The 17,086-nt window shown below is 42.1% G+C and overlaps 1 protein-coding gene across 1 annotated transcript; it reads left to right on the plus strand.

Annotated features, from left to right (window-relative positions):
- emp2 (epithelial membrane protein 2) lies at window positions 1–15,567 on the plus strand. The gene is made up of 5 exons (XM_037090276.1): window positions 1–164; window positions 10,459–10,750; window positions 10,834–10,942; window positions 11,503–11,643; window positions 12,144–15,567. Exons 2-5 carry the CDS (start codon window positions 10,673–10,675, stop codon window positions 12,311–12,313), a joined length of 498 nt encoding a protein of 165 aa, XP_036946171.1. The 5' UTR covers window positions 1–164; window positions 10,459–10,672; the 3' UTR covers window positions 12,314–15,567.
- The last annotated feature ends 1,519 nt before the right edge of the window (window positions 15,568–17,086 follow it).

Consider the following 17,086-nt stretch of genomic DNA (forward strand, 5'->3'; position numbering starts at 1 on the left):
TTTTTTTTCCTCTGGACGTAACAGTGAGGTCTCCAGCTGCTGTTTTGTCACGCTTGGAAGCTGTTTTCCTGCATTTCTTTTTCAAACTGTCACCCACCAGTTGCCCTTTTCACAGTCACATCTGGATCTCCACAAATCTTCGTGCCCTCTCCGCTTCAAATTCGGTGAGTAAACTTTTTTAGCTCAGCATTTTTTTTGACTGCCTGAACTGTCTGTATGGGATTCAGGTCCCATTCAAACCTGTTGTACTTGTGAACTGCTTCTTAAGCACACCGAATAACTCTATTTTTGAGGACCGACTGTCCTGTGAGTGTTGAAGATAGTGGCCTAGATTAAAATATCAAACGATTCCTGCTCCATCTGGATATCTGGACGTCTCTTTAAAAATGAAGGTGTTTATTTTACTTCATAATCCATCACACGGTAGTTTTCAGGAGCCCCTCCTGTGGGTATTTTGTCACATCACAACTTTTCTTCTATTTCTAAAGTTTTGTTGGAAATGAAAGGGGCGTTGTCAGCCAGCAGTGTGTGTGTCTGTGAGTATCGAGTGCAGTGTTGCGAGGGAAGATAATGTTCTGTTTTTTCAATGGACACAGGAAACGTGTGTGTGTGTGTGTGTGTGTGTGTGTGTGTGTGTGTGTGTGTGTGTGTGGACCTTTCACTGAACTTAAGAGTATCTCTAAATCCTGCCCATATGGCAACACTGAATTCAATGAATATCTTATGGAGTTTTGTGTGTAGTTTGCAGTGACAGTGCCTTGATGTGGTTCATTTCATTGCCACTGCTGCTTCTTAAAGTTGAACATTGAAGTTTTGAAATTTGCTCTGGAAACAAATGTCTTGTTAATCAGACTGTTCAGGTTTCCTGCAAGTTGAGCTTTAATGCCGAATTCTTGTCTCACATTCATGACTGAGCTGCATTTTGTTGAGGCACTTCATCACCGTTGCATCCTCCCCTCACCTCGCAGCGCCCTCTTGTGGCCAGCTTTTTCCAGGTTTTCCGTGGTTCGAGAGGAGATTTTTCTGACAGGGCTGCCGAAACTGAGAGTCATCCTCATCAGGCAGTGTTTGCTTTGGAGCTCGCCGTCTGAGGAAAGCCCTGACATTTTGGCAATGGCGCGAAGATTGAATGTCATGAGAAATGAGGAGGGTTACAAATACCGAACAGTCTGTTGGAAACTAATTTGCATCCCCCTGCTGACATGCAGTTTATAGACCGCTCCTCGGAGCGCATGGAAAAAACGCACAGATGGATGACAAAAGGACAGAAGGGAGATTCTGGTGCTGAGCATGGAAGAGTAATCCACTCTGACACACATTACACACGAGTTGTGAGCTTCTTGTGTGGGCTGGTCCAAATGAAACCCCCTCAAATCCTTTTATATTACATTACAAACGGTAATAAAAGGTCAAACATCCCATTTTATTAAATGCAACTGGAGAAAGCCACTCTTAATAAAACTGCAAACATCTTCTCTCCCAACTTTTAATTACATTTTATGAGCCCCACGCTCATCAAGCATGAAGCAACCGCTAATGCAGGCTAAATGAACACGAGAATGACAGCGTAATGTCTGTGTAAAGGAATAATGAATGTATGCTCTGACATTGTTACAAAGGAAAGTTTAAAGCAGCACAGTTCTCCAAGTATTTGTACAGTCTGTGGAACTTATGTGTTGTTTACGTTAGTGGACTCCATTTCTAAGCCATCGTTAGCTAATCGTAATTTTCAGATTATCGGTATCAGTGATTTTCCTGTCAGATTGCCAGTGATGTAGACCAATATGGAAATGCACCACTTTTGCTTTGATGCAGCATCCTCTCGCACAACATTCCCTGACACAACAACACTATCAGAGCAAATTCGAATAAACAGAGGTATGTAGCATGCTAACCAGCTCGCCCCATCCCGTCCTGGTCTATAGCTCCTGGGCTAGTGGTGTAGACGCTAACACTCTCCAGGTCCCCGAGCTGCCAGTCTGAACCCCTAGCTGCACGGCTAACAGAGGTAGCTTGCTAAGGCAACTACAGTTAGCCGCAGTTAGCAGCAACCCTTTTTTTGTTTTGAGTGTGACTTTGACAGGTGGCCGACTCTTACATGTTGCACAGGGCTCTAATGTTAATTTGAAAGTATGTACTCCAAATGTGGAAGGATGAGAGGATGTTTGTGATATTTGATAGGAGGGGGATTTGTCGGGGGGGGTTTAATGTGAAATTCTGAAAGGTGTTGACATGTGAGGAAATTATCAGGGAACAGGTGTGATGTGACTGGGAGTAAAATGGAAGAATGGAGGAGCATGGCGGGATCGCCTCTTTAACCATCAGGTGTTCGCCAACATCTCTCTGCCATGTGGGAGTCACACACACACACACACGCACACACACACACACACACACACCAAAAAAACCATGTTAGTGTCCAACATGAAAGAATTCCTGTGTCAGAGGGAGGTCTTTAAACCGAGCATGAAAACAGTAGTGCGTCTCTGTGTGCACATTTATCCGCTTTCTGTAGGTTTCTGATTCCTGAGGGAGGCATGAAGCACACACACACACACACACACACACACACACACACACACACACACACACACACACACACACAAACACACACACTGCTGTGCTCCTCTGCCTTGTTGTGACGCCTCATTATCGTGCAGATCAATGTACGTCTGCGGACTCTCTATTCTCTCCTATGTAACAGAACTCAACATCGCTGAAATAGTTTCCTTTATTATGTCGTAAATGTCCAGTTATTAGGTTTGTGTTAAGTCCCATGACCGTTATGAAAGGCTGTGTTTGTAACGATGTGTCAAATCCGTCTCATGTCAAATCTGAAAGAATCATTTGTTTGCACTTATGATTTGAAAATCCACTTACAATTAAAATGCACAAAAATGGCACATTGTACTGTTAAATTGCTAGCAAATCTTCAAGCTTAATTGCTGGGGATTGGCCGGTCATTTGGCCTGGCCAGTTATCAGATCTGAAGGTTTTTTTTAAATTTTTTTTTCACTTTGCTGTTTAAATAAATTGTTTTAAATGTAGGACTTAGGCTCTGATGCCAAATAAAGTACTGATCAAATTTGTCTGCAGAGTAACTGATGTTAAGATAAATGCAGCGCAGTGAAAAAGTACAGTACTTGCCACCAAGATGTAGTGGAGTAGTATAAAAGTAGTAGTGGTAGTAGTAGTAGAAAATGGGAATACTCAAGTACATCAAAATCGTATGGCCACATTTGTATAATATTTTGGTGGACTGTGGTGGACCCAGAAGCTAAATTGGGACACAGCCAACGTGGAGACACCCTGAGGCCAAACTGTCAAATCATTTGCCTTGCTGATGCTAATGCTAAAGATGTGCAAATAGTCAATTTGACTCTGCATCTTTCATCCAGTCTTGTTTTCTGCTGGTTTCAGTGCGTAGCCTCCATGCAGTCAGTTCTTGTCTGTGAAAGGAAGGCCTCGTTACAGTAATTAAATCCCTAATGTAAATGATTAGAGCTGTCACACCGGCCAATCTTGTTGTAGCTCTAATTCTGTACTTTGGTGACATCATACATCCTAAAACCTTTGTGTGTGTGTGTGTGTGTGCCTGTGCAGTTTTGTGTGCTCTTCCTAAACACAGCTTTGTTTGGCCGCTGGCTTCGCTCCGGGGGAGATGTGCCTTTTGTGTTGTCTCTAAAAATAAGTCTTTGCTCGGCTATTGTTGTCATGTACACATACCCTCGCGCGCACACACACGCGCGTGCTTTAACACAAAGTAAAGCAATTTCGATAGTGTGTGGCCACGCTTGGGGGAAACAAATTCCAATAAACAGAACATGAATCTAAACCCAAGCTGCAATCTGTAGCATTCATGCAACAAATATAAAGTTCCGGTGGCAGGTATAAAATGTTGCACTGGTTTAAAGTGGAGCGATGGATCTATTCGAAGGGGTTCCTGCGAAACAAAATGAGGAGCTCGAGGCTGAGTGAATCCCAACAGCTATTCCAGATCTAGGGTTTCGAGGAGGAAATGTTGAATATTGAGTCTGGACGGCACAACCTCATCGGGGGCCAGAGGGCTCCACTGGAAGCCTTTCCTCGCCTTCCTCTCTTCCTCAATTAGTTTTTCCATGGCCAAAGACAGAGAGGGAAAGAGAGAGAGAGAGAGAGAGAGAGAGATACAGAGGAAAAGAGAGAGTGGGACAGTGAGAGAGACGGGGGAGTGAGATTCAGAGGCCCAGTTAAGTCTGTGGCTTTGTGTTTTATGAAAAGAGTAAAAAAAAAAAAAAAGGACATTAAAAGTCAGCATTTTCCACCAGGCAAAGGGAATCAGCCGGCAGAAGCACACACACACGCGTACACACACACACACTTGCACCGAGTCCCCCAGCCTCCTATTATAAGGCTGAGTGGAGAGGAGGAATGGCAGCATTTGTGCCTGTCAGTTTGTCAGTGTGTGAGGTGGCTGGAGACCGAGGTTGTCAACCTTTGTGAGGACACAAAAACCGCAGTAATGTCATCATTTCTCTTATTTGCATTCGTGGCCACTTAGCCACGTGTCCACGTGAAGGTGACATCAAGCAAGAACAGAACAGGATGATATGCTTCCAGTGACTGTGAATGCGGTGTCCTGCTGCTGTCTTTCCTGCAGGGCTTTCACCAAAGAGTCTGAAGCTTCGTAACGTAACTGTATTTCTGAAAAGATTGCGCCCCGCAAACACTATTATTCATTTGCTATTTGTGAAATGCAGAATCAGCGGTGGCTGCGTAGGATTGTTTTCAGCTCACGTCATTTGGGTTTTTCACGGTAGGATAACCATCTCTGAAGTCAGATGCAACGTCCTGCTGATGTGATTTCACGGTACATAGTTTAACACTATTATTTTAATTGTCAGTAGCCGACCCTTATAGGAATGAGAACAGGACTTTTGAGGGGGGTTGAGCAAACGTTTTATTATGATTTCACGCAAATTGTGTCCTTACAGACTAGAAACTCGAACATTCCTTAACACTTTTAATAACACTAATACAGCAGAATTCAATAGTGTGGATAAGTAAATGGACATGGCATGATAAATATCTGTTTTCATACCAAAGTATACCTTGAAACTGGTCTGCCGCTGCAGCCACACACGTGATCCAAACACAAAATCCAACAGTCAAAACTTAATGAAAAGGAATTCATGTGATATTTTCATTAACTCACTCGCTCATGAATATTTCCATTCTTACTACATTTGGGGGTAAATATTGCACTTTTTATGTACTTTTATTTTTTACATTCATTTGATAACTGTAACAACTGGTGACGTTGGAGTTTTTCTTTCAGATTCATATTTTACATAAAAAAATGGAATCCTGTAATTTAGTAAATGTGCTAATACCCTATTGTAAAAAAAAAAATAAGTAAAATACAATATTATATATATTATATACATATTTAAAGTAAAATAAAAGAAGTAATAGTCCTGATTTGAAAAATCTTACTTCAGTAACAGGACAAAGTAAATAGGACACATCAGGAAAATGTAAGGCAGACGTATGCGATGATAATGTCATTAGTAGTTACTTTACAGATTACTGTACATTTCAATTCAGATGTTTTATCGACAGAAACAAAAACAATGACTCTGATGATCAGATGACCCATCACGTACACTATATACAAACTTATCTAACACCAGACACTTGGAGACTTTCCTCAAGTACTATACATATGGCTAACTTTCATTCTCACCAGAGTAGTATTTTTAGTAATATTTTTTAGTTGTATTTACTCAAATATGACTGGCCAAATGCAACATTCCAAAAACATTTTGCTCTCCCGCTTCCCATTCACAAAGAGAGGAACACTTTGCACGCTATAAATCACGTTAATACAACCCCAAAAACAGAAAATCAATTCTGCTTTTGGTGCTTCATTTAAAATATGCAATACGAGAAAAATAAGACTGTCAGTGCTGCCCTTAGATTCCTCTGTTTACATAAAGAAGAATGCTCCTGTGGTCATTTGTGTACGCCGAGTTTATTGCCCTAAATGCATCGCCCTCACGGTGAAAAATTATATTTTGCAGTCTGAATGACGCGGGTGATGACTGATGAATAAAGGACGGTCACTAACCCGGATTATCAGGACTGTTAGCCACATGCTCTGCTGACTGACAGGCCACAGCTGAGATAGTTCCTCTGTTATGACAGATAAGGCACCAAGATCTGTGAAATTGGTGTTATGCATACCAGACTCGCGTGGATAATGTACTCAGCATGCATGTGGGATGTGTGTTGTGTGTGTGTGTGTGTGTGTGTGTGTGTGTGTGCCTGCAGCTGTTGCCTGGTGTCAGGGGCAGTTATCGGCGCGTTCACACTTTACTACGAGCCATTCCCAGGGACCCCTGAGGAGCACAGGGCCCCGTGTTCAGGTTTATGGCTCCAGATGGTTACGCTGCACGCAAAGTAATGACCAAACGAAACACTCATCAAGCACCAACAATCCTAACCTTCATTTTTGTCACCTTAAAGTCAGAAGATAATGAGTAATGACTATAATAACATTGCAAAATTATAGTTTTTGCTTCTATGAGAGCGCTAATATTATAGAAACCCCAACAAAGGGGGCATGTAAACATTTATGCTTGCAGTATAAGCAGCTTGAATCAACTCCATTCATCTGCACTGTGCCTGTGTGTCAGGAGGATGGATACCAGCAGCTTTGCGTGGTTTACTTGTCCATGTGCGTATGCTCAGTTGGTGTGTGTGTGTGTGTTAGTGTGTGTGCCTTTACGCTCATGTTTTTGTTTTTCTCGCTTCCCTCCATTTCTCTCCAATGGGGTGTTCTTTTATTTCTGTCTGTCTCCTCCCTCCTTCCCTCCCTCCCTACCTCCCTCTCTCCTCCCTTTTCCTCGTCTCCTCGCTGAGACGAGAGGGCAGCTGTGGACGGAATCAGATCCAGCTGTGTGTGTGTGTGTGTGTGTGTGTGTGTGTGTGTACATGTCTGGGAGATTATTTGTGGTTCCAGAGAATGCTCCTTGCAGGTCAGATTAGACTTAAATACCAAATAAATGCTTTATGATGGATGCGCTGGATTTGAGTTTTTGGTTGCTACCTTGGTTGTCTCTCTGAAGTCTGGCTGCCCTCCCTGAAGACGCACTTATTACACAATGTTAAAAATGGCTGACTTTGTGGGAATTAATATAGCTCAGAGGCTATAAAAATCAGACCTCTTAGATGCTTTTGCAGGTCCTTAAAATAAAACCGGGCCTCACATTTCCACCCAGTTTGACCTGTCGCCCACACACCGTTTCAAATTCACACACACACGTCCTGTTAAAGCTGCAACCAAACTTTGTTATCATTGCTGATGCAGCAAAAAAAAAATTAAAAAAAAAGATTTTTCATTTTGTCAATAAAATGACAAAAAAGGGGAGGAAAAAAGGCTCATCAGGATTTTAATGTGACATCTTTTAATTTTGTCTGTCTGTGATATGCTGCCCCGTATCTCTTGGGGATTTAAGTTGGCCAGTTCTCACACAAAACTCTGAGCTGTGTTTTGTGTGCTATTTCAGTACAAAGTATTTATAGGCCGGCTTATTGCAAATTCTTTATGTTTTGGACATGTTTTGACACGTCAAACACATGTGACCAGCTTCAACTCCACTTGTGCCGCGTTCCTATCTCTTGCTCACACAGTTTCAGGTGCAAATCAAAGTGTTTGTTGCCGGGTTATTGTCTTCAGGTTCATGCTCAAGAGCGCCATGATCGGGAGCATTTGGCAAGAGAAAAAATAATAAACGCCGCTGTTTACATTCCTGTCTAAACCCCAAAGTGTATAGCTCACTTTTGATGTCCCCCCCCGCCTCCGTTTTACTATTTACCCCCTCGTTCAACCTCCCTCCAGCTCAGACAGGGAGGGCCTATCCTCTGGCACACCCCGCAGCCACATCACGCTCGCACACACGCACAAAAAAAAGTGGCCTGCTTCCTGTCGGTTGGGAGAGGCTGTTTTTACTGTGACTCCATTTTGGCGGAGAGGGCTAATTCCTCTGCTGTCTGGCGCTGCGTACGTGTGTGTGAATCTGTGTGTGTGTGTATGTGTGTGTGTGTGTGTGTGTGTGCCTGCACTCACATGTGCTTTTACACATGTTTGTGTCTCTGCCTGCTCAGCGTCTGAACTACTTTGGTGGCAGTCCCTGAAATCAAACTCGTATGTGCGCTCATGTGTAATTTGTGTGCACTGTCCCCCACAGGGTGATTAGATGAGCTGGATGTGTACAGTGTACACACTGAGTGAGAGAGAACTCTGCATTTTTTTTGTAGGCTGTTAAACAGCATTTAAAGCAGCGCTGTAAAAGTGTCAGAAATAAATAAACTCTAGATTTTAGATTTTGTGATTATTTGCTGCAGTGAATGTTGCTGACAAAGCTTTTTATATGCTGAGCGAAACCCTCTCCTGGGTTTCAGGATTTAGAATTCAAGACCTTTTTGTCATTGTGTAAAGCTACGAAACAGTAAAACGACAAAGTTACCGAGAATAAGATAAGCACTGAAAGGATTGTCAACACTTATTTCAGACATACGAAATAAAAGGATATAAAGAAATAGTCAGCATATATCAAATGAGTAAAGGACAGGTAGAGAAATTACTGTTGTACAATAGTCCATTCTCCATTCAGAAAACAGAAGAAAATCCAGGTAGGTGATCATATCTTAAGCTGAGGCTCATAAACACACAGACACACACAGACACACACACACACACACACACACAAATACGCCTGTTATGACTGTCAACACTGTTGTCTGAAGCCACACACACATCTTGGCATTTAGTTTGTGTTAAAATGCCACAAATACCAAAGTCATGCTGCAAAAACAAAGGAAAAAATCTGGCATTTGACTAGTGTTGCAACATTTAATGCATTAGTTGTCAACCAGATAAATCTCTGCTTCTTTACTTCCAACGGAGTGTGAATAGAATATCTTTGGGTTGTGGACAAAACACGACATTTGTCACAATTGTCTGACATTTTACAGGTCAAACAACTAATGGATTCATGGAGAAAATAATCATGTGGCTGGCTCCTGAAAGGTAGCTTTCTCCATGCACCAGGTCTCGCTGCCCAGCCATGTCTCTTTAGTGACAGCTACTGTATGGGTGTGTATTAGTGTGTGTGTGTCCGCGTGCATATGTGTGAGTGTGTGTATGACTGTGTATGTCTCTGTCCATGTCTGAAGGGGTGGGAGGGTTTGGGTTCTTTTAACTATCTTCTCCTTTTTTTATTTTGCTGTTTCTATTTTTCTGCTGTTGTTTGTTTATTTCTGTGAGGCACTTTGAGGTACTTTTTTCTGTATGAAAAGCGCCATATAAGTAAAGATTGATTTGATTTGATTTGATTTGACAGACAGTTGCAGCCCTTGACCCAGTACCCCAAGGGCCAGTAGTGTTAAGATGGTGTAAGAATGGTACTACATGAGAGGCAAGTGAGAAAAACAGACTGACGACAGTGATACATTCTCTAAATCTGATCCAAACTGTTTTCTCTTCTGTGTTAATCAGAGGAGAGAATGCTTTGTTAGGATAGTATCTTGAAGTTCCCTGTTTCTTTCAGTTGTCTCTCAGGGCTTCCACAGTTGTTGGGTCCCAAGTTCCCTTGATTAACTGATTTCTTGCACAAATGCTCATATTCTAATTTTCTTTTCATTATTTCTTCTTCTTCTTCTTCATCCAGGGAGCCAAATCAAACCTTACAGGCCCACTGTTGGCCATCCTGATTTACAGTATGTAAACCTTGCTCCAGGTTTGAAAGTGCTGACCCCTTAATCTCCTTAGCATCATTTTTAGCATCTCGATGCACGCACATTCCTGGTATCGCTGGATGAAACAGTCTGCTAATGCTGCCATACCAACACATATTCCTGTCCGTGCTGAGAGCGCAGAGCACGGACTGCCCATCTAAAGATGTAAACAGTCGACTCCTGTCTTCTATCAACACAGTCACAGTCAGGATTACAGCCTTCAATCACTGCAGAGTAAACACCACACACCCACATACTGAACACACACACACACACACACACACACACACACACACACACACACACACACACACACACACGGTTTGGCATACATACTGTATGGACACATTTCATCTTGTATCTTGAGTAGAGATTTGCGTAATTTGAGGGGAGACTGAGAGGATTACTCCGGCTGTTTCATTAACCCCGCATTCCTCACAGTTGTTTGGAAATGCTGCAGAAGTCTGGAGTCTGCGTCTACGGTTCATTCATCTCAGATTTTCAACTGATTGTCTTTAAACCATCACTTAGTGATGTTAAGCTCTCACAAACAACTACCAAGCAGGGCCCCTGCGATAGTTTTATCTGTGTGGTCGATGTACGCTGACGACACACGAGGGATTCATATTTCGCGTATTTTGCATTTGTCATTAAGGTATTACATGTCGCTCCCAACAGATTCCTCCCTCGTGAAGCCCCCGATCCTCCGCTGACCCCTGCAGACCGGCCTGTGTGTGACAGCCAGCAGCAACGCACAGCAGCAGGACTGTCATCGAACCAAAGGCCTTCTCCACATCGACAGTGAGAGACGCTCACGGCCTGCGAGAGAATCCAACGGGCCTGACCGACGGTCGACGACCTGCAGACGAGTCAATCACACAGAAGGGCAGCCATGTTGATCATCTTAGCCTTCATCATCCTCTTCCACCTGGCTGCGGCCATCCTCCTCTTCGTCGCGACCATTCACAACGTGAGTATAGGCCGAGAGGGAACTTACAAGAGCATGGCGGTGCAGGAGCGTCTGAATCACCTGTGTGTCCCTCCCTGATGTAGGCGTGGTGGGTGGTGTCAACTGCCGGACGTGATGTGATCTACACCGACCTGTGGTACTCCTGTAACGCCACCTGCTATCCTGTGGAGAACAGCCATACTGCTGAAGCAGGTCAGACAGGATGTGTGTGTGAAGAACTGTCTCAATTTTCATTATCTTTTACTAAATTACATCTTCTTATTGTGTTGAGGAATTATCTGTCAAACTGATGCTAGGGTATTAAATATAAAGGGTAGCTCCACCAATTTAACATATCAAAATGTGTTGACAGCTCTTGAGGATAACTTACAATTAGTAGTATAAAGCCTTTTGTAGCACCAGAGAGAAGCTGCATGTAATCTGATGAATTGCCTCCATTCATATCACTCAGTGGCTTAGTTGCATTGTGGGTAATGTAGGCACCAGGTTTTGAAAAGGAAGGAGAATGCAGTTTTTGATAATTCTTCTTTAAACTTCCGAAGCAAGTTTTACAAGTGCAACACTGAACCCATGGACTGCTTTTACCCACAATGCAACTAAGTGAATCTCTTATGTGGAGAACCATGACACCCTAATATTTTGGTTATGCTGGGTAAATGTTTCTCCTTTAAGATTTGGTATTTTTGTCATGAGGTGAATGTTTAAGGTTTAAATCTACTGACTCTGCCTGTCCTTGTCACATCTCCCCTCAGCCTATCTGCAGGCCGTCCAGGCCACAATGATCCTGGCCACCATTTTATGTTGCGTCAGCTTCTTCGTCTTCATCCTTCAGCTCTTCAGACTCCAACAGGGAGAGAGATTCATTTTCACCGCCATCATCCAGCTATTGTCCAGTGAGTGACACACACACACACACACACACACACACACACTTGTTAATTAGTGAGCTTGAGAGGTGCTGGTAGGTAGTTTGTTTTTTTTTTGTTTTTTTTTTGTTTTTTGTTTTTTTTAACCTTTTGGCTTTCTTTGTCCTGTTGCCACAAACATGGCAGGAAAAATGTCTCAGTGTCCCATTAAAAATATCCAGTGATTTACCGCTACAAAGCTTGGAACACTGTCTTGAACAGTTGTGCCTGGCTTTCTGGACATCTCACCTGTCTGTCACGCCACCCCAGGACAAAACATACAACATACAAATTCAAACCTATCCCTGATTTGCAGAAACATGAAAAGGCAACATTTCATTTTGGCCTCTGGGCTTGAAAATCAAACAAGCATATTTCCCAAAAAGCCTCAAAATATGGCTAACTTTTTTTAGAATGTGAATGACATTCCTCCATCTGTCAACTCTCCGGTGTAACTCCCATCTTCCCCCTCCTCTCTCCTCCTCCAGCTCTATGCGTGATGATAGCAGCTTCCATCTACACGGCTCAGAAACAGAGCTTCCACGTGCCCAGTCTTCAGAAAGGCTCCTACGGCTCCTCCTACATCCTGGCCTGGATCAGCTTCCCCATGACTCTCATCAGCGGCCTCATGTACCTGGTGCTCAGGAAGCGCAAATAGACGCGATGGGCTTGACAGAAAGTTATTCAGATGCATAAATAGGAACACTTGGACGTACACTTTTCCCTCAGCAAACACGTGTGCACACATTGTCGTTTTAGAGTTCATCATATGACTGGTGGTGAGAAAAATACAACACAAATCACTAAGAGGTCAAGTCTCAGGTTCAGGAAATTTCAACATGGCGCACTCAGCAGCACATTTTTTTTTTTTTTTTTGTTTTCCACTGTGCATCCCAAATAGTCTCACAACCTTCCACTTCCTTATGGTATGTTGTTCTCACTGAATGTGACACAGATCCTAGAGGACGCTCCAGACTCTCAGTGTGTTATTGGCCGTACAATACACGTTTTTACTCACAAGCACTGCTGTCTGACCACCCGTTAATTGGGTGATCTTTGTTTTTCCACATTTAATCAGCATTGAATACTTTACAAAAATTACATTCACTGCATACAGTATAGCACGACATTACAGCTCTCCAGAAGTGAGGCCGAAATATCTTGATCCCCACCCTGTGGCTGGCTGCAGTTTGATCACTGATGGGACATGGGTAATGCTAAAAACACAAAGTAAATACTATTAGCTAGTAAGCACAGTTAGCCGCAGTCCCATTAGCTAACTCTGCCAAGACTGGAAGCTCAGAGCACTGGAGGAATGTTGGTGTTTAAAGTTTTAGCTGGTTAACATGCCAACTTCAGTAGATGTCTTTGCAGTACAGGACATAAATGTTTTTTAACATAATAATAATAATGATGATAATAATGATAATAATTGTTAAGTTTTTAATGTTTTCAACTAAAAATTCTTACATTTTCCACCTTTTATAAGGTATTTGATGCTATATAAAGGTGGTAAATACCATGATTGACAGTTCAGCCCTTCTCAAAATTGAGTGGGTGGGTGTTCGGGTGGGAACTCGTAATATCACCACCACAATATGGCAGCGCTTGTTTATGGGATATTTTGGCTTAATTTTTGCACCGTAGAAGTAGGATAAGTAGGAGGAGGATAGTAGTAGGAGACGTGTCGTCAACCTTTATACGTATCAAACTGCAAACACGGATCAGCAAAGGCACCCGACAGGCTCCTTGTTGTATTCAGTGAGTGCATACCTTCACTCTCAAATTCTCACTTTTCCCCCTCAGCCATTACATGACCAGCTTCCCGACATACTGATTTGTCACATGCTTCCTACCACCATTCATAGGAACCAGTCTGAAACATCCCATCAAGAACGAAGTTGAGGACAAACCGGGAGATTTGTCTCACTGGGACACTTTCCAAAGGGTCCATACGTTTTGTTTTGTTTTGTTTTCTTTTGTGAATCTGCAGTCAACGGAATTTATTTTGTACATATTTGCCGTGTATGTATAGTTAATTGCCAAAAACTTATTTCTAAGACTGAAATAATGAAATTATATATATATATATATGAAAAAAGAAGAAAAAAAAACAGAGAATCTCATGTTAACCAAAGCTTACAGGAAGTGTAGTGAAGCAGTAGTTGAGGTGTAATACGTAGGATTTTAACCCCGTTGTTGTTTGTATTCTTGTGTTACTGACTTTCGTTTTGATGGTCATAAAAGGAACCAATGATGTGCTGTGACGTTTGGGATTTTCAAATGACAACTTGAACCAAGAATGAACATTTCTTTGTCATTGTTCTGCTTTTTTTGGGTTTAGTTTTAGTTTAGTTTTTTTTTTTTTTTTTGATCACAGCCTCACCAAGAAAAAGGACAAAAGCTATTTATTGTTGAGAACCACTGTTGTGTATTTTACCATCATGTGACTGAGGATGTATGAAGTAATCAGCTCTTACTATGGTTTTTTTCCCGACCATTTGTTCGGTCCATTACTGAAACAACCCCATGCACCTGTTATGCTCCTGTGCTCTGGCATTTAATGACAATAAATTTATTACTGTATTGTTCCTGTCACCAATTCCCAGAACACTGTGCAAACTCGTCTTTTTCCTCCTTCTGGTGTTGGTTTGGATGGCGAAAACAGTGAAGGGAGACCAGCTGGGTGTTAACCTTGCAGCTGCTAGGACTTAAAAGGTGTCTAGGATGCAAATGATATAAAGAAGCAAAGTGTCGCGTTCAGGTTGGACTTGTCGGCTCCTTCAGAGGGTGATCTGGGTCGTTACGAGGATTCGGGGAAAATACACAGAAGTGAAGAAGTCTCAAGACGATACTTGAAAATGATTGAAAACAAGACTTTTGAGGCCAAGATTGTGATGTTTTGTTTCGTCTCTTAAGAGTTTAGCTAAATAATTATGCTTTCTGTTTGCATGCAAGTTGTTGTCTCTCTGCAAATCCCTTTATATCCTATATCGAAGTGAAAAGTATGTTATTGTAGCAGCAGTGGCTAAAAGAATCTAGGATTTTTTTTTTATTGCAAAACACTGTTTATTAAAGATTATGTTTGGTTTGGTTGAGCTTTGAGTTTTGAGTTTGAAACATATCGAAATTTAGAATAATTAAAGTACCTGGACTTAAGTTCTGTGCAAACACGGCAGACACTTCTACTCTTGATTCAGAATAGCAAATGTTTTGGTGCCTCGTTGTGTTTATTTTTCCTTTAGTGTGCTTTATGTCAGTGTAGATGTACCGTAGGGTAGTCAAAGAACCACAGGACAAAAAACAAAAACAAAAACAAAAACAAAAAAATCATACAAGTTGTTGAAGCCAAAACTGTATTTAAGGGGATTTGTTTTTCCTAATGCTTCATTGAGTATTAATTTCATATTGATTTAAAGTCTTTTGTTGAAATGGTCGTCGTTGTAACAACTTAAACAACATCTTTTTTTTTTCCTTGCGTAGGATTCATCCACAGGTCTTATATGTTTGGCTTGTGTGTCATATTAATTCAGAGTGTTTCTGCTTGTCACAGGCTTCTTAGCTTTTACCATTTTTTGACATATTGAACAACAACGTGCTATGTACCTGTGTCGGTAGTTCCTGTAATCTGTAAAATATTACTGACGTTTGTCTACTATTGGCACCCAGTGGACTGATAGAGAACAATGTGTAGGTTGCTGTTTTATAGTTTCAGACTACAAAGTAAAGCTCCTGTCAAGCACTCAAGAATGAGCTTGTTTCTGCTCGGTGAATCCTGCTGCTGCTCCAATCTCGACGTATATTATAAAAAACAATCATCTCCCCTGAAAAGAATCTATCGGTGCTTCCCATCTGATGTAGAGCTCAATAAATGTATTTTACAATAAATCATTTTGCTTTGTGTATGCCAAATCTGTCACAGAGTCAAGTGTTAATCTCTGCCTGCATGCCCTCTTCCCCTTCAACTTCACTTCGCAGCTGACAAGATGAACATTTCACCCTATGCACTCCTGTGGTGCAACATCACATATTGTTATACTGGAGACACAAGAACAAGCTGTTTGACAAGTGGCGATGGTGTGATGTGTCCACCAGGTGTCAGGATTTCCCCTCACAAATAATTATAACAACTGCCTGAAATCAAATAATTCTGATATGTACCATTTTTCTAAAGGACCTTTGAACTGTAACTATAGGACAAAGTCAGATTTCATATGTTTATCCTGTAAAGCTGTGACTGTTCCAACGCTAAAATTGCTGTCTGCTGCAACCAAACAGTGGGGATGTTCAGAGTGTGTGTGGTAAACCAGGGTCTCACTGTGTGTGGAGGAAAAGGGCATATGATGGCTGCTGCTGCTGCTGCTGCTGCAGGTAGCGGCTGTGGGACTGTAATTTTAGTTTACCATAATGGCAATAAGATTGGTTCAGATGTTGAACCCGTGTTAGATGTCAATAGATGTCCAAAAAGAGTCCTGGATAGTGGTCAAGATATTAAGCTTTCTTGCATGCGCACAAGCATCCCTAAGGAGTCCTAGCTTTACGTTCACATGTTTAACCTGTTTTGAGCAGACAGGGTCCCAGTCAGACGTTCAAACTGCTTTGAATGTCCAGAGAAGTACAAGACTTGTCATGCATAAAAATTCTGCGGAGGCAAGGCTGGGTGGAATGATAGAGCAATCTTTATTAAAACAGTCTTGAGCCTAGCATCCGACCAGAGTGTGTGGCCACACCTCTGATGTTCTCCAATCTAGGGCAAAGTAATGCCAACCGTTTTTGCCCCTTCTTGCCCTATCAGAACTCCTACGCTCTCGATCTTAGGAATTCTACCCAAGTGCCACCCCCTTGTCTCTACTCGTGAGACCCTTCTTAAAGTCCCTCGGGCAGAGCTTGCTTGCTCCTAATTGGTTACTGTGATGGGTTGAAGGTCTATCTCCCATAAATGACCAAATCTGTTACTGTCCCTGTTCGGGCTTGTATTCCAAAATTACCTAGATGAGCCCTCTATCCTTTTCTGGAGATGTATGTGTTTAGATATCATCCTCCATCTGACACAGCAGTCAGGCTCCAATTCAGTTCCTATAGTGGCCTTGTCTCCTGCTAACCTTTGACCCACACAGCTAAATGCTGACTCCATCTTATAGAGGTCCAAGAAAAGTCTCAGCCAGGCGTTCATATAGCAAACCTGTTTAGCACGTAAACAGAGAGACAGGTTCTCGTTAGATATTCAGATACCCAAACTATTGTACACTACCAAAGATGTTCAAATTGTTCTCTAGCCGGACGTTTATATATTGAACCTGTACTGCACATGCACAGACGTCCAAAAGGTGTCCTGGTCAGACGTCAACATATTGTTCTATTCTGCTCTGTACGTCCATGAGACGTACAAAAGTGTGACTGGACTGACGGATGCCTAAAAGTCATGTCTCCC

Source organism: Acanthopagrus latus, chromosome 23, assembly GCF_904848185.1.
Source record: "Acanthopagrus latus isolate v.2019 chromosome 23, fAcaLat1.1, whole genome shotgun sequence".
Lineage (NCBI taxonomy): Eukaryota > Metazoa > Chordata > Actinopteri > Spariformes > Sparidae > Acanthopagrus > Acanthopagrus latus.